The 23,356-nt window shown below is 39.3% G+C and overlaps 1 protein-coding gene across 7 annotated transcripts in view; it reads left to right on the forward strand.

Annotated features, from left to right (window-relative positions):
• The window catches only part of WDFY4 (WDFY family member 4), a 175,037-nt gene that overhangs the window by 66,112 nt on the left and 85,569 nt on the right, over window positions 1-23,356 (forward strand). For all 7 annotated transcript variants that reach the window (XR_005266603.2, XR_005266604.2, XM_072039558.1 and 4 more), the window contains 15 exons: window positions 1,103-1,713; window positions 4,725-4,818; window positions 10,490-10,704; window positions 11,579-11,691; window positions 12,439-12,640; window positions 12,906-12,982; window positions 13,706-13,924; window positions 14,296-14,480; window positions 16,464-16,695; window positions 18,409-18,560; window positions 19,116-19,227; window positions 19,349-19,539; window positions 20,602-20,754; window positions 21,651-21,724; window positions 22,563-22,724. Coding sequence is in view for 5 of the 7 variants with exons in the window: in XM_072039558.1 (XP_071895659.1) it covers window positions 1,103-1,713; window positions 4,725-4,818; window positions 10,490-10,704; window positions 11,579-11,691; window positions 12,439-12,640; window positions 12,906-12,982; window positions 13,706-13,924; window positions 14,296-14,480; window positions 16,464-16,695; window positions 18,409-18,560; window positions 19,116-19,227; window positions 19,349-19,539; window positions 20,602-20,754; window positions 21,651-21,724; window positions 22,563-22,724 (2,792 nt within the window). In the remaining 2 variants the exon portion in view is untranslated. The remainder of the gene's footprint in view (window positions 1-1,102; window positions 1,714-4,724; window positions 4,819-10,489; window positions 10,705-11,578; window positions 11,692-12,438; window positions 12,641-12,905; window positions 12,983-13,705; window positions 13,925-14,295; window positions 14,481-16,463; window positions 16,696-18,408; window positions 18,561-19,115; window positions 19,228-19,348; window positions 19,540-20,601; window positions 20,755-21,650; window positions 21,725-22,562; window positions 22,725-23,356) is intronic.

The following is a 23,356-nucleotide window of genomic DNA, read 5'->3' on the forward strand; positions in this document are numbered from 1 at the left end:
TGTGTTAAAGCCATCCTGATAACTTCAACTCTTGAGTTATTAAATTTACTCCCTGTTCAGAAGTCTCTGCCTGGTTTGATGCATTATCATACAAAATTGAATGGCAGTAAAGGCGTTTCTCTTCCCCCTCTAGTTCTGGCAACCTTTTCTCACGGTCCTAGATCCTGTTACTGGGAGATTCACTTGTTAGAACTGTTCCTCTTCAGCAGTGTGGAAAGATACAGATTCAAATTTGGAAGGCCACCAGTGCCTGAAAGAGCATCATCTTTACAAAACAGATTGTTGATTATCCCCTGAACCTGGGATGGATTGCATTCAAATACACTAGACTGCTTCCTCACAATCTTTTTTTTTTTTTTTCTTTTCCCAACTGACTTTACTTCCACTGTTATAATTCTTAACATCTTTGCTAGATTTGTTTTGCAATGGCAAGCCCGTACTATTTCAAATTTACAAGTGGAATAGGTTAGGTTTTATACCCGTGTAATATTATCAAGTGGCATTCACTTACAGCCTGCTTTAAGCCCACGTAAGTTAGAGAAACCTAAGAACATTGTTGTCTTTGGATTTGACTCTTCATGGTTGTTTTTCTTCTAAAGTGTTGTGCAAACTATAAAAATAACCCTACTGAGAATGGGAATTGTTGCTTTTCTTAAAGAGGAGAGCCTACTACTTGCTGTATTCTTTGGGCTATGCTTTGTCATTTTTTTTTTCATCTTAAGCTTTCTTGAAAGTGTCTGAGAAGAGATTAGCCAAAGGTCTGAAACAGTATCTCTGACCAAACTAGCTAAGCTATGTAATGCAGGATTTTTTTCTTTACTTTATTCCTGTTAACACCATTTCTCACCTGTCAGACTGACTGTGGGTTTTCTCCTGAGGGTGTGTATGAATCTAGGATGTTTGACTCTGTGGGTACATGGGAGAAGGGGGGTGGAGAAAAGATGTGCGGTGGTGACCTTACCTTTGACCAACATTTTTTTTCTATTCTGACTGAAATTTCAGTGAAAGAATTTTGCAAAAAATTTGCAATTTAAAAATATTCTTATTTTTTGCCCTTTCTTTTAAGTGTTTCTTTTGTTTCCTTTCTTCACAATGTTTATAGTCACTCCTGAGAATATTGGAGAGTCCCAAAAGTCATTCAGCTTTCAGAACTTGCAGCGGATTCAATGGACTCCTGTCTCTTCTCTCAGACATGGAAGGTGCCTTGCAGGACCCTCCATCTGGGCTATGGGCAGCAGTTGGACAGAATCGCATAATGGAGCTTGTTTTCTACACACTTCAGGGGATAACAGCAGCCCTGCACCTGGACCCTGTTAACAGTGACTTCTTTCAGAGGAACAGCCTCTTTGAAAAGATGGCAGAGGATCTTGGGTCACTTGGTTGTTTCTGGACGCAAAGAGAATGGCAAATCCCTCTGAGCCTTGAGAAGAAAAGGACGTTTGCAGAATTCTTGGATGCAGCTTTCTGCTCCTCAGAACCTTTCCCAGCATGGCTGAAGAACTGCATATGGATTTTGAATTTTCTTGATCATATGGTTAAAGGAACTCTCCATCTGGAGAGCTACTTTAAGGAGATAAAGCCAGAGATGGGTGAGCCATCGAGAGATGATCAGGAGGGACCGGAAGCTCAAGAAGAACATCCTGTTACTTTCAAAAGATTAGTCAACAAATTACCTGCCTCAGCATACAGGTTATGGGAAAATCCTGAGGAGAAGTAAGTCCTGATTTTACTACAGGAAATATAGTAGTAAGACTGGTATCTGCATTTTATATGGTAGTAAACTGAGGCAGGGTGTGGCAAAATTTCCCTAGACCAAACAAATCAGTCATACAGTCCCAAATGCCAGGCCTTCAGATAGCAGAAATCATGTCATTTTGAAAGGTAAATGGTGGTAAACATTACGGCATGTATACTTAGTGGAGCAGTGGGACACAGAAGCCTGAGAGTTGCACAGTTAGAGCTGAAGGTTCTGGCATGTGCAATGTGTGAGCAGCATTGGGTTCTAAGGAGGGTTGTTGGGGCTTGCAACTAATAATTAGTCTCTACTTGAACATTCTCCACTCAATTTTGACTTTTTTTAAACAGTGTGAGAAGCTGTTTCCAGTCACCTGATACATGAAAAATAAAAGCTTTTAAATTATTTTAGATGCTCCTGGATGTGTGTGTGCCCACACGTGCACTCGCTGGCTCATCTAGTTGTGCAGTTTAAATAGAGAAAGCTGGGAAAGGAACAGTCATGCTGCATGCCAGATATAGTGGAGTATGGCAGGAAGGAAAGACTACACCAAAGATCAATGTAGCTGTCATCTGTGAATCAGTGCTAAGTTATTTACATTTCATAATTTGTGAGATCTGCCCCTTCCTGTGTCTGCAGCTTTATCTTGGATCTCCCAGTCTTTTTCTCAAAAATGTTTCTAGTTGAAGTTACAGCTAAAAAGGTTGAGTGCAGTGCTTACGACTGGGAGATTTCTTCAGCCCTTGCTTTAGACTATTCCTCAGTCATCAGTGTATGCAAACAGCAGAATGTATTCTAGCAAGCTGTCAATTTTCATGACATACAATCTGTATCCTTTTCCAGTAGTAAATTTGCTGAAAATAAAACTAAGAAATCAAGTTCCCAGCATTCCTTCAAGCCTGTGGTTCCCCTTATGCAGCTTCCTCCTAGCTCTACTCCACACTCTCACTTCCTCCTGAAAAAGGCTTCAGCATGGAGCTACGCATTTTGAAAGGAGGAACTTGAGTGCAGCCAGTGTAGGTGGCTGTAGGTGGCCTGTGATTCTTTGTCCTGTGACATGGATTTAACATCCCCTGAAGAGGGAGAAAGGAGGTGATCTGGTAGTTCTAAGAGCCTGTGACTCAGCCACGGAAATATCAACATTTTAACTGAGTAATATTCTAGCCTCTTACACTGTCCTGTGGGAATGATGCTGAAAGCTGCTGGGTAACAGGGGAATTTACCCTTTAATTCCTGTCTGAAAAATGGCCTTCTGTGTTCCTGCTCTTGTGTTACCATTTGAACCACCTCCTATTTTTCCTTTTGCTGCTGGGGATTTGAGATGGCTTGCTGCAAGCTGTGTTAGAGAGGGTGCTCTCTCTTTGGGAGGAAAGCCCCTCTTCGTGCCCACCCCAGCAGAATGGCTGCTGCAGCTGCCATTGCACAGATTATGCTAATAGATCTTCAGGTTCTTTGTGGCATCTCATTTTGTCCCCAGACCCTCTTTCTTGTCTTGCTGTTAAGTAACAGTCAGTGCAGAGTGCATTTGCGATCCACACAGTGATAGTGATGGGGTAAGGGGAGTGGTATCACGGGGCTGACTGGATAGCCCTGAAGCTGGGATGTTTGCAAGGGTGAGGAGGTGGTGTATGGAGGCAACTTTTCTGTTAAGACAAGACAGAAAATGAAGGCCTCTTGAAAAAACAGAGAGAGGGATAGAGATAAGACTGATAGGATATATTTATCTGGTATTCTTGAAGGCAGTGAGAGTCTGGTGCTGATAGGGGAGCAGTGTGATGCTGGTCAGGGACACTGGAGTCACTGTTTTCTTAGGTTTTTATACCAGATCTGATTTTGATCGATTACACAGAAAATGCAGCAAATGAGCAACTGCTTTGAAAGCGTTATTTAGCATATTCCTTGAGGGTGCAGTAAGAATTATTTGTCACTGCGTGGCAGTGTGCTACACATTACTTGCTGCTCTGGTGTGTTAGATAAGCCTTTTTTGGTCATGGCTAACAAGCGTTAATTACAGCATTTTATCCTCCTTCAAGTCCCTTGTACATTTTTTTTTATGCTCCCCCTTTTACTTGCATCTTTCGATTTATACAGATTGTAAAGCATATTTTGCTTTTTTTTTTTTTTTTTTTTTCTGTCTAACTATGGATGTTACATGTTGCTTGGGCTTTCTTCATGAAGTATTTTTGGGATAGATGTGTACTGTCAGAAACATCACAGCTCCGGTTCAGAGGTGCACCCAGAAATGCTGATTCTGTGAACATGCTGATGAACATGCAGTGCCTGGAGTAGAGTTACTGCTATGAAGTGCCTTTGTCTTAGCGGTACATCTGACCTCTAGCCTGCATCATGGCATAAGCAAGTTTTCTCTGTGGTAAATTTGATTCCCCAGTTCTTTCCTGTGCCTGAGTGTGCAAAAGTGATGCATGGTGAAAATGAAAACTGGTGGGGAAGCACAGATACATAACTTTCTTTTACTTGTTTAAGTAGATTCTGGTGTTAGAAGGAAAGGGTGGCATGCTGATTGCATCAAGGCTGTCTCGTCTTCTCATCTTGCTGTTTTGGTTTGAAAGCCCTGAAGTTACTGTCTGACCAAAGTTACAAACTGCTTGGAAATAAAAAATACATGGTACCTTTGGGCTGATGCCTCAGGGAGACCTCTGGTTGTCTGTTCTCTGTACTTCAGGTACCTTCAAAGGTAAAGTTTATTTAAAGAGGCTGCTGCACGTCTTTCAACCTGCAGGTTCCTTTCAACCTGCAGGATGAGATCATGATCAGGTTATATCCCATTGTTATTACTCCCAGGAGGCTCCCATCTGCTCCAGGTCATCTGTACTTTTTGTGGAGACATTTTCCAATTTTCTCCATTTTCAAATGCCAAGCCTGGTTACAGCTAGGCAGGTTTAATACTGTACTCTGCTGGAACATTAGTTATAACCTCCTTGCTGCTATTAACGATAATTATAAGCCTTATACATCTTTTTTCCTGCAGGTGGGAAATGAGAGACACTGTTATTGTACATCCAGGTGCTGTCTGTGTTATGGTGAGGCTGCTGCCAAAGCTGTACAAAGAGGGACACTCTCAGGTGAGTCTGAGAGGGGGTCCTTGTGAATTTGGTTCAAAACAATCAGTGTTTCCTACCTGTGTCTTGTGTGTGTGGCTTTTGTTTGCAAACTTGGATGAGTTGGGCTTTGATTTCTGTTATAAATTCAGATAAATAATGACAAAGAATTAACAGAACTAGTTCTGAAAATTGTTAAAATATTGCCAATTGATCTAGCAACCAGAACAATCTGGCTTTTTAGGTCTAACAGTCCATAAGCTTACAATTAATTTAGACTCTGTTTTGCTTTGTCTGGCCTCCAGTACACACACCCCCTCTGAACAAGTAAACTGCCTACATTGCATCTGTTATCTTGTCTTAAGTACTCAAATATGGTTAAAGTACATACAGAGGGATTGAAAAAAAACAGATTGTTCATCTGGAGTTATGGAAGATGGGAATGCAAGTGCCAGTATATCCCAACTCAAGGCAGCAGCTATTGAAATTTTGATAATTACAGTAATTAATTCCTGATAAACAAGTAGAATAGTTAATTGGATGAGAGAGAGTGCCCTCAAGAATGTGAATCTGAGTTGGCTCATGGCTGAGCTGTCTGAGAGTCTGTCAGATCCTCAGTAGATGGCAGTGTTCTTAAAAATTTGAAGGACTGGAGCACAAATTTGAGGCACTTTAGTCGTGCATTTAATTGCATCCATCTTTTTCCTTCATTTCTTGCTTATTTTTTTCTTAGCCAACAAGAAATTATTGTTGATATTGTGTGTTTAGTATTGATGTTCTGAATAGGATTGCATTGGGTACGTTGGGACTACTGTTACTTTGGGTCCTTAGACTTGGAGTAGGAATTTAACACGTCCTGAAGATTTTTTTCATCAAATAAGCCACAAAAAGGATAGAGGAAATGAGATTTTCATGGTAATCCTGTTTAAAGGCAGGCGAGAGAATGATTGGAACTTTTTGTCTCACAGTTTGGGCAGCTCATTCATGCTACCAGGTAGTGACACAAAAGGCTGGACTTAAATACCTTTCCTTGTAATGTGTGCTACTGCACAAACCCTTGTGAAACAAATTCCTTGGAAAATGCAAGTCAGGCAAGAACTGATGCAACAGGTGGAACTAAGTGACTTAGTAAAAGAAGGAAATACCCTTTGAATTTCCCTCTATACCAAACAGTGCTATTTTTTATTTTAGTGCTGCAATATGACAATTAGGAGAGATGAAGTAATTTCTTTCTCGATAGAGCTTTCTTGCTGAAGATTTTCATTCAATTTTAAATTAAAAATCCAAAGGAGTTTCTTGCTCTGAGGTTAGGACTGAGTCAAATAGCATATTTCTTTTTTAGGAGCAATGGTGATGAACAGTTAGTAGCTCATCTCTTTCAACTTGTTTTAGAGCTATAATTGATCTTTAGGCTCATATATTTTGAATTAATCTGGAAAAAAAATCCTCAGAATGTGCAAATCACGTGCAAATCTTTTGTTTTCACAGAAATGGCAATGAGAAAGCACAGCCTTTAGAGAAACATTAATGGAACTCAATAAAATTAATGTACTTTTACTCTGACCCTCAGAAATAATATCCATTTCCTGCCAAAGTTGCTGCTGCTTGGTGACCTTTGTCAGCCCTAAACAGTAATGGGCTGAAGCAACGCTGAGCATGTAGGTATAGAAAAAGCAGTAGTAGACAGCAAAACAGATGGTCTTGTAGTTCAACCATTTTTTTTCTGACTGTCCAGAGTGACAAGTATGAGCTGAGAACAGATTTGTGGTTGCATATTGCTGACTTTCCTAGATATGTTCAAAAATGATTTGAATGTCATATAGGTATGAACACTTGCTTAAAAGCCTTAAAACCCCCAAGAGACAGTCTTTGAGTCAGTAGTCAGTGTTAAGACGTTATTGCTCATGTTCATGGATAGGGTGAGTACATCTAAGGCAGTTCCCATCTAACTACGTACAGTTTAACAATATGTACAAGGCAGATTTTCCTTTTTGTGTTTCCTGTTCACTGGTGAATGATAGTTTTCAAAACCTGTGATAATGCTAAGTACAAGCCAGTCAGGTTAACATCTACTTTAACTCTGGCTCAGAACACTCATAGTTTATTCTACCTTAAAAGTTCCCCTTGGACTCATTGTCCAGCATTTTGGAAACATGACTTTAAGATTTCCAAGTGTTATGCCAGATATTTTCTGTTTTCAGTGTCAGATAAGGAGAGCTCCTAGATCTCACAAGGCTGGGAGGAGAAAGGCAAGAACTTTGTACAAGAGAATCAAAGCATGATTCAGTTCTGCACCATCTTTCTGGCTTGTTTCTTGGGTATTCTTGTGAATGCAGACCAAAAAACAAAAACAAAAAAACACTATCACATCATTCACTATGCAAATTATTTATACACTACACTCTTGCTAAAAAATATTCTTTCTGCCACAGCTGGATTTGTCCTCTATTTATCCACGTCTCTTCTGTGATGAACTGTTGTCATATTCACTGTTGTAAATCTGAAACATTTCAATAAGGACTTAGCAACTTTATTAGAAAGAAGTCTTTTATCCCTTTCTCCGTGTCTTAAAGTTAACCAAAGCAAGTTGTTCTTATTGGAGATGTAAAGAACATAAAACTTTCCAAATATTTACGCTTCCTAAAAATGTAAATTCATTCTAACCCTAACAGGTCTCTGACACTGTTAGATATGGCCTGTAGAAGCCTGTGTGACTGAGATTTGTCAGCCTTTAGACACCTATTAGTGATACTACTGCTAATGTAAATGTTAATACCACACTGAACTACTGCAGTGAGTTAGCTGCACAGGGAAGTTGCTCAAGTTTTTGGCTAGAACTTCATTCCCTTCTGGGTTTCATTGCCAAGGCTTTGAGAGAAAGGGAGAACTGACCAGAACCCTGCTAGGAGGAGGGGAACACAAACACCCTGGCAGCATGTTCTCTAGCCAGGGTTGGCAGCTGAAGGTCAGCTCTTTCCCCTGAGCACTTTTCTGCAAGCATTGCTTCATTGTCCCCTTGAGGATTCTTTTCTTTTATTAGCCTATTCTGATTACAGCACAGCTTTCTTTTTTATTATTATTATTTTTTAAATGTATAGCCTGTCTACATGTTCTTTTTCAAGGTTATTTTTGGTCTTTCAGTAAGAAATTTGCTTGTTCCTTGACAGAACAGCTTCTGAAGCTTGGTAACTGAGCAATTTTCCTACTGTGCTTCCAGTCCTACAGCCTGCCATTTTATTTGTACCATTTCTCTTGCTATGCACTTTCTCCTTAAAAAGCAGTCAGTGTCTCTGAAGTTATCCTAAAATCTTGGTAGCATACCTTTGATTGAAGACATACAAACTCAGCCCAGTATTCCTGACTAACTGTACTGAAGATCATTTTAACTATGGTGAATTTTGGAATGATTTATTTTTGATAACATTTTAAAGGGAAAAACACACAACTGATTTTTGGAAGTAGACCAAATGTCTTTATTGCCAATGGGTTTTAAACTCATGGTTGTCTACCTTTTAATTTTAAAAGCATAATTTGAAGCCCTGAGACACTTTGAACTTCTTGAAAAATCTACTTTTGATGTCTAGTAAAATTAAAACTGTATTGTTAGAACTTAATTCTAATTTTATTTGAAAGGCTGATAGCTTTTCAAGTGAAAGGTGCTCCAAGGTTGAAAAGTGTCGTCATTTCCAATTGTGCACTCAATTATTGATGTATCATTCTTAATCCTAAGAAAATTGAAAATCCTTTGGAAGCTAACCCCCCCCCCCCCCACACACACACACACTGAAGGTTCAAAGTTCTTAGTCATCTTGCACATCACATGGTCACTCTGAAGAGGAGTAACAATGAATTGAATTCAACTACCTAGTTTTCCAACTATGGACTCTTAGGAGCAAGAATCTGGGAACTACTTAAGCAGACTAGGCAAATTGCTAGGTGACATTTTACCCTTTAGACTCAAATCTGAGGCAGAGCTGTGAGCCCAACTGCATTCTGATTGCACCTTCAATATCCTGATTCACCTGGTGCAAGTGGTATGTGTTAGGAAAATCAATCCATGCACCTAGAAATACATAGCCTGATTTCCTGGCCACCATTAGTAGCTCCACTGATATCTCATTTTACTGGAACTAAGATCCATGAAAACAGCGCATTTTATTCAAAACAAGGCAATAGTGGTATTGACAAAGCTGCTAAGCTAATGAAAACAATCAATTTTTTTGTATGCCATTATGGTTTTATTGGATTTATTTTGGAGTAAACCAGTACTTTCACTTAATCAAGACTTGTACTATTCTTTTTTTTTTTTTTTTACTTTTTTCTTTTCTCATGGCTTTATATATGCAGACACTTTCCTTCATCCAGTTAAAAATACTGTAAATAATAGTTTGAAGTTCCAAAAAGTTACTGAGGCTTTGATACACAGTAGAAATAAGTTCCTCCCCTTAGAAGAAGAATGATGTTGGTTTAGTCTGGTGGAGGATATCTGCATGTAATTAGATGCACATTGAAACTTATGTCACTGGAAATGAACAGTCTGAGACAGGAGAAAAGACTATCTGAAGAACTCTCTCCTCAGGTATCAAAACCAGTAGTTGTGTTTACAAAACCAATATATCTTACACATGATGTGCTACTATCGTCCAAGTGTTGCACTTGATGCTTTAGGTTGTTGAGCACTTTTTAAAAGAAATTGTTTTTCAGCTTTGAATTTGTCCTGTACTGGTTTTGAGCTCTCCAAAATTTTGGTCTACATGCAAAAGAGCTGAATTGCTCTTTACACTTAATAAACTAGCGTGTGCAGAATCCAGTGAAGTAGCTTCTCTTTTGTGTCATAAAATTGAATCCAAATGTCACAATCTGTGTCTGTCACCACCTGTTTTTCTTTAAAAATGTGTATAGATATTTCCTTGAAGAGTGTGAGAAAGCCAAAGGGCTCTTGAGGATGGGGAATAATTGAAAGATTTGTTTAAATAAATTGCGTAGTTACTTTTGAGAGCAACCTAGTCTTGTCAGCAGAGTGGGCTTTTTTCGTAAGTGGAAACAAATTGTTCTAAAGATAGTGAGAATTCAGAAATTCTTAAAGGTTTCTTTAAAATCTAAAACAAAAACCAAACCAAAACAAAACAAAAAAACCAAACACTTAGAAATCTTAAAGATTTCTTGATTTCTTTAAAAATTATTTAAGTCCATAAGACCATTAAGAAGCAATAGTGAAGTAAAACATCAATTCAGCAAAACATGTAGACAAAGTGTTTGTGTTTCAGGACTTTACTACATGCTGTTTTGTTTAAACAACAGTGCTTTTACAACAGTGCAGAAGAGCAGAATATGTCAGCATGACTCCCCATGTTAAATACATTCTGAGTAACTGTGTTGGTCTTGAAAATTATGCCTAACAACCTGCCCTTGGAGGTGTTTCCCTCTTTTGCATGACATCCCTCACTACCATAGTGGTGTTTCCAGAAAGCTCAGCTGTGGGTAGCTGAGCAGTTACTCACCTGTGGATATACCCAGAGCATTCGGGTGCACGGTTTTATAGAATAGCCATACAGTTGCACTTGAGCCTTTTGCCTTAGAGGCATCTTTTGGGGCCAGATTTTTGTACCCAGAGACTCAGTGACTGCAAAAACAAATGCAATCACAATGTACAGTTTTAGTTCCAGGTCACTAACCTCAGTTCCTTGTCTTTCAGCTTTCTCAGGAAATCCAGTGTGCTGTGGCTGGTCATATCCAGTCCCTGGTGAAGTCAGAGAAGAGTCGCCAGGTGATGTGTGGTTCTGGCTTGCTGAGCACTATCATAGCTTCCTGTCAGGATGCCTTCCGCAATGAGAGCCATCCACTGCACCTGCCCCTCACGAGAGTTTTTGAGAAGCTTGCCTCACAATCTATTGAGCCAGATGTGTTAAGGTATCAGATTAGATTTAATGGAACAAATTTCTCTTAGTGGTGCAAATTTTTGTAAAGTCTGTGTTTAAATGGACACTTCATGTAGTGCCCTTATTCAGCAAGACTTTTAGTTTCAAGATTCATTTAATATTTCTGATTTGTTAGTCACAGGTTATATGCTTAAATGAATTACTGAAAATGGTATAAGTCTGTAGTCTCCTGAATCATCTCTGCAAGGGTTGTAAAACCATTTATGAATGGTAACTAAGTAACTGCAAAACACTAGGGTGATTCAGGATTATTCTTCCCTGGAGAAATATATATTCATATACCCATATATTCATATGGAGAAACTGTTTCCTGACGAGTTGAAGTGACTGTCTCTTAGCTCAGATCAATAATGACAGATACAGAAATAAAGTATGGTCTTGTTTCTACTTTGAAGATGTGCTTTCTCCTTTAATGTTCAGAGATGCTCGGCATAAAGTATACCTAGTAAAGATAGAAGTGCAGATGAAGTTTGGATATGCAGTGGATTTATCTTAATAAAAAAAATGGAATGAATTCATTTTTTAAAGAATCCATAGGGTTTTGTTTTGTTTTGTTTTCCCCTGGAAGAATGGTAGTAATACAAAAGTATTGCTGAAAAAATAAAACTTTTTTTTTTTTTAATTTTTCTATAAGAAGCCTTGAAAGGGGAAGACATTAAAGCAAGATGTCAATTTGTGATGATGCAATGGAAAGCATTCATTCTGCTTTATTTCAGGTGTCTTTAAAATTTGGTTTCCAATAATAAAGTTCATCTCCCAGGGTCTGAATTGTATTTGCATGGTTGCTGTGACTCCTTAGTATCTGTATTTATTATATTTTCTTTTTTATTGCTTTGTTTTTCCAGGCAATTTCTTTGGTTGGGAGGGCCTTCATCAATACCTTCCAGGCCCAGCACAAACAGGACTGAAGTACTTCAAAGTGAAGAGAGTAATTCATGTAAAGCAGCTTTGAATGAAGGTGAGCACTCAGTGAACAGCCTATTACTGATACTGCGGTTGGATTACAGATCTCTGTAATGGCAGGAAATTGCTGGTTGAAGTGAGTTGCTCCAAGCCAGGCATAGCTGGAAATAGTTAAAAATGTGAAAAAGACAACTGCTTTTTGTAATCCCTAGGATATCCTAGCATTCTGCTTGCTATGGGCCATTTTCCATCTCAGTCCATTCTCTGTTCTAACATATTTTGCAGGTGAAAGGCTACTGTAGTAGTATTTTGCACCTACAGCATTCGCATGCTTGGGACACCTGATACAGCATGGTGCAGATTTGGGCCTTGAATTATTTTCAGTCATTCTTCAGATCTCCTCCCATGTGTTGGTAGTAGCCATTACTTTATTGCACTATGGAATAGTCTGTGTATGAGAAAAACAAAACCAGGGACTTAAGAACCTCTTTTACTAGAAGTGAAGTTTGGAGCTGCCTGAAGAGGTGTGGAGAGAAAATATGGCTCTCTCTTCTGTAAACTCATCTTTCTTGCTAGCCTAACATTCTGAGATTCCTTCAGTGCAATACTTTTGTGTATTTCTGAGGATTTCTGCAGGTTACTGAGGGTGTATTAGTTGAAGAGCCAACGCCTCATGCAACACTAGATCTTAGCAGTGATGAATTGAATAAGGGTGAAACCTGTGATTTTTATTTTTTTATAATAATAAGAAAAAAAAGTAGTGCAGACACTGATCTGTTTTTGCACTATGTTGATCTTGTAGGTTCAGAGGGTATCGCAGTGGACAATAAAACTGCTCTTCAGACAGTTGTGCCTGTCAGCCCTTGGCTGTCTAAGGGGTCTGCATTGGCACTCCAGACTGCAATGAGTCTCATCTCCATGACATCACCACGAAACTTCCAGCTCTGCAGCACTTCTTTGGCTCCATCGTTTGTGGAATTTGACATGTCCATGGAAGGATATGGGTACTACTACTATTGCTTTCTTCCTTAGTTGCTGTGCAGTCTTCTGGACCTTATTCTGGACATAGCTCTCATCTTAGTCCTTCTTAGTGTCATATAGCTGCCTTCCTTGAAGTAATGTTGCCAGCTTTTCTGGCCTGGAGACATTGCCTTATTGCTGATAGCAGAGACTCTTCCTTGCTACCTTGACTCTGCAGTATTAAGTCACTGGTGACATTCAGGGATGAATTTAAGTTTCTGATGAATGGGTACTTCCTTGCTTTTGTAGGTGTTTGTACATCCCTACTTTGGCCACTGTCATGGGCCCAGGAGCAGAGCAATCTATTTCAGGTGGAATTGGCATGGGTAAGAACTTTCTGACTAACATAGAGCTTTCTCAATGTACTGTTTGTGGTTTTTTTGTTTGTTTGTTTGTTTTGTTTTGTTTTCAGGCCTGTTAAAGGCATTTGTTTGTTAGAAATGACAGCAACTAAACTGTGTGTGCTTCAATACGCTTCTGTCTGTGTCCTAGTCCAGCTCTGAGCTTTACAAATCATTTCACCAAAATGCAGCATCAGGTGCCACTTAATCATGTGATACATTAACATTAGCAACACAAAGTACTAAGAAAACAGTCTTAACAAGTAAGAACCACCAGATTTTAGGGTAGTCTCCCACGGAAGGAATAGAAACTGTGTCACTTAATGTTAAATGGGATTCTCCTATAGATGAAAATCCGCTATTTGGTATACTGGAAAATGGTTATTCATACTGTACCTTTTGCCTCCTGAATTTTGTGGATTCCATAAAACTTGTTTCTAGCTCACTGCTACCCAAGTGATGAGCTCTGTGAAACAGAGATCTAGCAATCATTTCTCATCAGTCAATTACAGGTCACTTATGTGCACACATGCAGTCTCTATAACATTGAAGATAAACAGTAAAATCTAGAAAAACAATGAGAAATTAAACCTCAGATTCTAATGTTGGTTCTTACATGATTTGGGCTACAAATGAAGCAGCAAGCAGTTTGTTAATATCTGCATAGAGAAACCACTTTGCTAATTGCCTTTTGTCTCCCGCCTACAGGCACTAGAATGTTCCCTCCCTCCAGTGGTCTGACTTTCTCCTGCTGGTTTCTGGTTAGCAAGTTTGGTGTAGTACACAACAGCCACCCAGTCCGTTTCCTCACTGTCGTAAGGCACATGGCAAGAACAGAGCAAGAATTTGTTTGTTTTTCAATAAGCTTCTCTCCTCAGGACCATTCCTTGGTCATTTCCACAGAGGAAGTGGAATTCCAGCCACTCGGTGAGGCTTTTCTCAATCAAGCTGCAGTTTTGTGTCCTGTGATTATCTGGATTTTTTTCATTAACAAGTTTTATCTTTTTATAAATACCTCAAACATTAATGATGCTTTCTGTCTCTTTGGTTTTCTTTTGAACTCCTTTTGCATTTGTTATTCATGGTCATATTTCAGTTTTAAGTTTGCTGTAGGCATTGAGAATTATCTTGTAGTCTGCGATATATGATAAAACTCATAGACATTCTAGGAAAACTTTTGAACATCAGTTATATGGTTGTGCAAAGCTGTGGGGACTGGACTTGAGGAATCAGCTAGTTCCTGCCTGTTCTGTGTGGCAGTAAGTACTGTTGACTGTCCCCTGTTTTTGTTGTTACAGATATCATGGAACCCGAGGGTGAGGTCCTAAATCCTTCCCTATTTCCAGGGCAAGTCCAGTTTGGCTGTGGCAAGCTGCTGGTTGCTGGCCAGTGGCATCACCTCACAGTGACAGTTGCTAAGGAAGCAAAGAAGAGCTGTATTGTGTCAGCATATATAAACAATCAGACACTTGGCTCCGCAAAGGTAAGGACTCTTTGCATAGAACATGTGTCTGAAAGCTGAGCGTTTGTCTGTCAGTGCTTTACACTTTGGAATCCCTGTACACATACCATGTCTTCTCAGTGTAATCACAATAGACTCAAAGCATGGTGATTTGCTTCCTAAAGAAGTATCACTCTGCACTGTGCTTGAGTGGAAGCAGAAATACAAACAAATGATGAATAGTTGTGCTCAGAAGTATATCAGTGTATACTGATGTTTTGAATTATTTTTTTCTTTGTTCTCTCTCACCCACCAATAAGCAGATAACCGCTCAAAATTGCCAACAGTTACACTCAGTTTGAGAGTAGTGTTTACCTAGTTTATGGGTGACTAAGGGTTATGTTAATGAAATGCAGTTGTACCTTTCTTGCTATCTTCTCTCTACATAGCAGCAGAATCACAGTTATCACATAGAAAAATGGTGAATTGAAGATTTTTCTGATTACACAAGACATCATGAGAAAACAATACAAAATGCACCTGAAGGGTTTAGAATCTAAAGGACAAATGAGAAGAACCCTTAGTTTATGTTGTCATCATGCTTCTGGTTTTGAAGCTAATCTCAAATAATTACTGAGATTTGACTTATGGATTTTGAATGCTGGAGCCTGGCAGCGTTAGAAATGTAGCCTGTTTTTTTTGCAGCTCTAGTTGGTGTGGGTTGTTTTTTTGTTTTTAAATAGATACCTTTTATTAATTGCAGCTTGTAACCTTGGTCTCTTCCTTCCAGTTCCCATATTTCAAGTCATTCTCGACATATGCAAAGCTCACTTGTGTGTTTTATACTTCCCTTGTAAAAGCAACCTGTTTAATTCCAAATATTCTCTTTCCCATACTTGAGAAAAATGATCTGTCTTCTAAATGTCTTTTGGGACCTATATCCATTTCAAGAATGAAAATTTAATTTAATTTGCCTTCCTTCAAATGAGACTGAAAGTCATCAATAAAACTAGGCTTCAGCATTGCAATTGATTAAAGAATTCACAGCAAATGTGTTTAACATAAAGAGAAACAAACAGCTCATAATAAATTTAAAAAAAATGCATTTAGTAAATAAAAGATGGTCCCTGTTCTGGGGTCTCTGACATGATTCACACCTTCTTAACATCTACAGCAAATAAAAGATTGTGTAAGAAATCAGAATTACACAAAGGTTGTTAAAAATATCAAAAGCTACTTCTGAGTTGAGGAGGCTAGGGAGTGGGTGAGTATATTATGTTGTACCAGAGCTAATATTTTTTCACTCCAGTATCAAGTCCTGCCTCCTGACACTGACCAGCCCTGTCTCCTACATCTCAGCTGTGAGAGAGTGGCAAATACGAGCAGTCTCTCATCCTAACAGCAAGTTGTTAAAGACTGGGCTAAGCACTGAATTTCTATATAGTTTCTTTTCAAAAAAAAAAAAAAAAAAAAAATCTAGCTACTTCCTACAACTGCTGTTTGCATTAAACAAAATAATAGACTCAGTTGAGGGGACTGAATCTTATTTTGATACAAACAATAAATGGTCCTACTTCCTAGACTATTTAACTTTCACTGAAGCAAATTGAAACTCTTGGACACTACACTCTTCACAAACTGTTTATTCTCAGAGTGGCTAATACAAGGTGAAATTTGTAACTTGGCTTCCTGTGTTGAAAGTCAGTCTGAGTTACTAAGTTAAGAACAGGAAAAATAGGTCTGGGGTCAAGATAAGTTTTTTTGTTGAGAACACTGGAAATGATTTTGACTCTGTTCTTTAATCAAAAGAAGTAGCTTTGACCTTTCCAAAATGCTTATGTTTGTTATACTTCCGAAAGTCCAAATGCTAAACAGTAGATGGTGATAATCATGTTACACAGCTAACTGTGTAACATGAACAAGCTTCTTGGAGGGAAGAGGAGGCAGGCAGTACCTTCTAGGGAAAAAGACTTAAGGAAGCCTGAGCATATTGAATTCTCTTGGTGAATTCTTCCTCTGCTGCAGATGCGGTATCTCCAGCCCTTACCAGGTAGTTATATTTCCATGGAACCCTCCTCCTTTATTGATGTCTATGGGTACATAGCTACTCCTCGAGTTTGGAAACAGAAGTCCTCCTTGACCTGGCGCCTCGGCCCCACATACTTATTTGAAGAAGTCATTTCCGTGGAAACCATGGAGGTGATTAATAAGCTTGGCCCACGATATTGCAGCAATTTCCAAGCAGTACAGCTTCAAGGTATGCAATAATTCTTTTCTGGCATTATTTTTTTTTTCATGACAATGTTCTTTGGATTTTTTGTAGCCTGTCGTTAGAATTACAGCTATGCCTGAAGCTCTCCCTAAAAGTCCAGAACTCTGTGTTAATAGGTGTTGTACAAGATTGTAGGAAGATACCATAAGGGTCTTGTAACATACCATAAATGGGGCAGGAAAAGAAAGAGGAAGAATCAAGAACCATTTTAAACCTGATTTTTAAAGCTGGACAATAAAAAGGGATAACGTCTTGAAATGCAAGATTGCAGTTTCTGTTGGACCAATATTAAAAGGACAGCTTTGTAACTGAGACATTACAAGACAGGACAGAAAAAGAAGCATCTGCTTTCATTGCAAATGCCCGCAGAGTAAAGGAGGGGAGAGAGAGAGGAATAAGTTACATTCTGTTTAATGAAGAGGCTTTTTAACTAAAGCATATTGTTAGCTTCAATTATTAAACAGGCAGACAAAACATTTCACTTATTGATTACTGTTCAACATGTAGTGTATTCACCTCTGGACTAGAAATCAGGGGTGAAATGGGATGATCTCCTGTTTGACAAGAACAGAATAATCTCACCTGGTGAAGCTCTAGCCTAAAACAAAGTGAAAAGACTGTCTGAGAGTCCTCCTTCAGGACTGTCCAAGTCAGTTATCTGGGGGAGGGGAGGGGGGGGTTGAAAGAAAAATTACATCACAAATATATCCCTAAAATAATAAAAATACTGATAGAAGTCAGATGGGCTTGATTTTTGAAGTGTTGAGTCCTCATGAAGTGCGTGGTACTTGTTCTCTGCACACTGGTCTTCCTGGATGACTTCAGTACTAAACATGGGTTGTGGCCATCTGATTGCAGCAATGCCCTGGAAGTCACAAGTCACTATATAAGGTATAATCGGATCTTTGTGAAATGAGGAGAGTGAAATGAGCCTCTTTGTGAGGGACAGAGGTAGGAATGCGGCAGTGTCTAGTGTCTCCCTATTTCATCAAAACACCTGAAGAAACTTTTCAAATGGAAATTTCGAGTTAAAAGAGTTTTGGCACAAAACCCCCAAATACCGTGATAATTGTTTGCCGTTAAGGGCTGTCTCAAGCATTAGTAAATGGTTTCAAAGATCAACCGTTTTTCCATTTTATGAAATTATCAAATACAAGATTTTTATTTGTGTACAAGGCACAAGTTATTTTTCAAAGTGCAAGCAGGAATAAAAATTTCTTTAAAGAAAAATGTGATAATTTCATACAATTGTTAAGCTTCTAAACTTGGTACATTTTAGGAACTTCCCACATGTTACCAGTTAGCAGGTCTGAACTTTTTCCTCTCTCCTTTTTTCTTTGACATGAAGTCTAGCTCCTAGTAATGCTGAGAAAGTTCACAGTAACACAGAAGGCCTCTGAAATGTTTTCTCTGTCCAGACTGTTTGTACTTTCCAGACAGAGAAAGTTTTATTCTGGACTTCTGAGCTTCAAGAGATACTGGGAGAACATGTAGGATCTACACAAGGCAGACATGAGAAGAGACAAGCCAAGCACATCTTCTGGTGCTTGTGCTGGCAGGCTGCCATGGTCTGTGTTGCAGAGTCAGGGATTTATCTGATTCTAGTTAAGTCCTCCAGTTATTTTTCAGCTGCTTTTCTTCTATCTTACATGCTGAGTTTGCAAAGTTGCTTCAGAGGTTTATAGTCTCTTGTTTTAGGTGAGGACCAGTACAGTGAGCATAATCCTACACTGCTGGTGGCAGAAGAGAAGATTTGTTTTGGAATCAATGCTATGTGCTCATCTTTCACTACAATTCAAGATATAAAGAGCTTCTACAATGAAGTGGATGGTCGGCTGGTTGCCAAAGAGGTCACACATGCTCCTTATTTGTCTTTAACATAATTTCTCTTGTTTCTCATCGGTTTCCCTCAGCACAGTTTGTGACTTTTTCTTATTTTCATACCTTCAGTGATTTTTTTTGAGTTTCTCTTCCCATTCCTTAACTCTACTCTAGTCATGGTTTTAGCTTACATTTGCAGAGAGTAATAGATTGGATAGCATGAACACAATGCTGAAAGCCTTTTTTGAAACAGCAGCAGATGTCATAGTTTTGAGGTCTAAGGATAACTGATTTCCTTAAAGCCTTCACAGTGACCTTTCAGGTGTTATCATTGCTTTCTTGCCAGTGCCAGGCCTGCTTTTGACATGACAAAATGATGAATTGTGGGATGTTTTAGGTGGGTCGATGTTTGTCTGAACAACCAACTTGGAAGAAAAATATTGGTTTTCATATGCAGAGCTCTTTTTTCATATTCTAAAATTTTCATATTCTAAAAGTAAAAAAGAATTAGAGCCTCTGCTCATTACTTTTTGTCTTCCCTGTACTTCCACTGTTTTTCCTAGAATGTCTCTGATCTGTTTTAGATTGGGATTAATTCTCGGGACAGTTCAACTCCAATATTCCTGGCTAAAAATATTGCTGGACACCTCTCAGGTTCCTCACGGACTATTGGATCAGTTGCTGTGGGCCAATATGGTAAATGCACAATGCTTTAATGTTTCGTGTATTATTTTATTTTAAGAGTTGGGCCTATCTCTGTGTTATAACAGATGTAGTCTGTATAACTTCTTGACGGAATAATATTGCAATTTCCTAGGGGTAAGAGTGTTCAAGTCCTCTCCAGCAGCTACTAGCCTGAACTTCATTGGAGGCCCTTCCATTCTCCTGGGTCTCATTGCCATGGCCCGTGATGATCACACAATGTATGCAGCTGTCAAAGTCCTGAACTCCATCCTGAACAGTAGCCCAATGAGTGAAAAATTGATGAGGCATATGGGTGGATACCAGGTAGGTACCCTTTTTGTTCATTTTGGGTATCGTCTTTCCTTTAGGGGGACCTTATCCTAAAACCTGTTAATGGCAACGAACCAAGAATATCCTGGCTATCAGCCCCTATGATTGGAACTGTGTAAGTTATGGGATTGATGAGAGGGAAATATGGAACAGTGTTCTAAATCCTGTGCTTACAATTTCTGGAAACCTCTATAACAATGGGTTCCTGATGGGAAGGTGAGGACAGGTGTATCTTCATCAGATGTGATCTAATAATGGAAGGTGTCATGCTCCTAATGCTATTGTTGGTAAAGTCAGTGCAGCAAATCTGTGAGTTCAGCTTTTGCCACCACACTTTATCCCTCCCACAAGAGACCACTTCTCAGGCAGGTCTGCTTCTTCCCTTTGGCTCATCCAACCTAGGATTTTACAGGCTTTACAGACTGTAGGTCTGTAGTGTAGGTCTGACAGTGAATTCCTATGGCTCAATCTTCACTGTGTATTAGGAATTGTGCTGAGATAAATAAGTGCTGTCTGCATTTCAAACGAGATTGATTAGGTCTGTCCTAAATTCATCTTTCAAACCTGAAAGCTGTGCAGACTAAAGACTTTGGTTGTCTCAGGGCTTTGATAGAACCAGGGCAAGTTAAAGCACTGTATGCATAATGCTGGCTGGGTTAAGGTTGAAGTGTGAAGTCTCAGTTCAATATCATTTACTTTATGCTGTGTCGGCTAAGCAGAGTCATATGGAACAGAGAGCAAGAGACTGTTAACATTAGAGCTTCATTAATGATTAATTATAAAGTTTCCATGTTCCCAATTTGTGAATTGCTCATAATTGTTCATAGATTGATCCTGATTCTTATGAATATATGTATCTTAAGTACTACTTGCCCAAATACTTACTTAGCCTTCTCTTCTCCAGACTAAACAATCCCAGTTCCCTCAGCTGCTCCTCATAAGACTTGTGTTCCAGGCCCTTCACCAGCTTTGTAGCCCTTCTCTGGACACATTTAAAAACAGTACTACAGATTTATACTCAGCAAATACTTGTCTTTTTTTTTTTTTTTTTTTCAGTTGCTAGCATACCTATTGAAGAGGAAAACACAGCTGTTAAACAACAGGATTTTACAGTTAATGTTCTCCCTAGTGGGCACAGCTGAACTTGGTTTTGAGTCTTCAGTCATCAAGAATTATAGTGCATTCCAGTATATTCTCTGCAACTTCGAGGTAAAACTGTGTGTTTGACTGTATTAAAGATGTTTTTATAGTATGAGGTTTGTTCCTAGCACCTCCTGATTCCAATATTTGGGATGGGGTTGTGTGTGATATTCTGCTGCATGGCTCGCTCACACGGTGAGGTGCAGGGTCCTGGAATGGCTGCTGCTCTGGCACTGTGGCTCTGTGTGCCCTGGTCCAGGTTCTGAAGTGTTTCTGCAAAGCCTGAGGGCCTGCTCCTCACAGAGTTAGCTCAGGAGCAGAAATTCTTCACACAGGCAGAGATTTCCCAGTGCCTGACTGGAGATAGCTTGCCTTGGTGAGAAATAGTCTGTGGCTCTGAGCTTCTCCTTACCTGTCGTATCCCTGCAGTGGGATCAGACACTGTTCCCCTCCACCTTTCTTGTTTCTCCCTCCAAGCAATATCTATATGGCACAAAATGGCTGGGATTTATTGGGTCTGGAATAAAATCTCCCTTACTTGGGGGTATGTGAGAACTTTCTTCAAATGTGGCCTGGTTTTAGCTCTATATCCTGTGATACTCCTGCTTTCCTATAAATGAATTGTGAGCCCTGCAAGTGGATGTACTTAGGCATCTTCTCCTTCTTTCTTTGCCTCTCAAAATGTACTTGCTGCTCTGTTGTGCTCCCCTTTCCAAAACTGCAGAAACCATCAATGCAATATTGTGAATATTATTTGTAGTTTTCTTTACAGTGCACTCTTGCAGTATAATTTTAATAATTTTGTACTTACAAAAAAAAATAGAATTCTGTAGATTGTCATTCAGATGTGACTATGATAGTTTATGTTATCCCATCTGAACTATTTGTTACTTGTTCTCTGCCACAGGTTACTGTACCCTCAGCTCACCAGAGCAGTAAAATTTCTGCTTTCCTTTGTCTTTCAGCTTTGGATGAAAGCACCAGAGAACCTTGACCTTGTTCTTTTTTCACATCTTGCGGAGATCTTGCAGTCCTCCAGGTACGCAGCTAGCATCTAAATCAGAAGCATGTGGCTGTGACTGTGAGGTGTATGTGGAGGGCACAATCCTAGTAGTAATCAGTGGACCAAAGGAGTGAATGATTCTTCTGTACTACTCTTAAATTTCAAGGCTGGAGTTAGTGATTTGATCGGCCTCTGAAATTACTGTGGGACCAGACTAGGAAAAGCTATTTGGTGACCTGGTTCACATGGAACCTCTGATGTACAAAGAAAGTTAAAAATATATGCAGGGGAGATAAATCTGAATGTTTGAATACAGCATGGAATTAACTTCCTCTGTTTGTTTGTTTAAAGCCAGAATACAACCAGGAGTTGTAGGTTTTTTGTTTGTTTGTTTGTTTGTTTTTGTTTTTTTTAGAATAGCATACTGGTTCTACTGGAATTAAATGCATCTGAAGAGATGTAGCGAGGCATAGGGGCTGAATAGAACAGGTTGCTAGATTCCTTCATTTTGGCACCAGAAAAATCTCTGCAGAGCTGTCTGATGTCCCTTGCTGCATTTTACAAGAATAGTTTTTATTACTACCAACTCACTCCTTGAAAAGTCAATAATGTTGTTTTCTTTGAACTCACTGAAATGCAGTGGTTTCCGGGGCAGAGGGCAGTTGCGAAGGGTGGAAAACACACAAAGAAGTCTTCAGATCTCCATCGCTGACACATATTCAATTTGTGTGACAGCATTTGATCAGTTGCCAAAGCAACATCAGAAGCCAAAGGTGCAAAGCATCAGTGCAATTTGAGAAACCTTTTAGCTGAAACCCAGCGAGTTTTGTACTTCCCAGTAAAAGCTTTTAAAAGTTCCCGTTCTTTTATGCAGAGATGGGTGTCACAATGCTGAAGTTGCCTACCAGGTGCAAATGGTGCCCAAGCTCATTTTCCTCTTCAATGATCCTGAAATCAGCAACTCCAGGATCACGGTGGCCTGCACTATTCTCTCCCACCAGTTGCAAGGACACTTTAACACAAGGGATGTTCTCAGGTAACATTCAAGTCTGTAGCTTTTTCTCAGTTTGCAAATGAGCTTCTCCTGTTCTCCTGAGCTTCTCTCACCTTATCTTTGATAGGAGCCCCAAATCTCTATCAACTCCAAAGTCCCCAGTAATTAATGACTTTAACACCTTCAAAATAGAGTTCACTCCTAGCTTATATTTGTGTGAAGATCCTCACAGGTTGGGTGACAACCCTTACAGTGATGGCACAAATAGCCCCAATGCTATGACTGGGACTGCACAATCTGTACTTAATATTTATTCTCGCTGAAGTCTGTCCCTGAAGTACTGCAGCATGGCCCTAGATGACTATGTACCTAATCTCATTGGCTTAGCCTATATCCCAATAATTATATTTTTTGTTTTTGAATTTGTATCAGTTAAACATGCAATAGTCAGGATTTCATCGAGTGTTTTAATACTTGTTTACTTTCCACAGAATGTAAACAATACTTCAGTTTATATCCCCAGTCCAGCTGCATCAGCCCATAGCCTATGAACTGAGGAAGGTCCACACAGTGTTCCACAGCCACTCAGCTCAAAGTAAACGCACTGCCCAGATGACAGCTGCTTTATAGCTCTGTCTTTGGTCAAATGAAATGTAGAGACAAGCATCTCCAGT

The sequence above is a fragment of the Anas platyrhynchos genome, chromosome 6 (assembly GCF_047663525.1).
Source record: "Anas platyrhynchos isolate ZD024472 breed Pekin duck chromosome 6, IASCAAS_PekinDuck_T2T, whole genome shotgun sequence".
In the NCBI taxonomy this organism is placed as follows: Eukaryota; Metazoa; Chordata; class Aves; order Anseriformes; family Anatidae; genus Anas; species Anas platyrhynchos.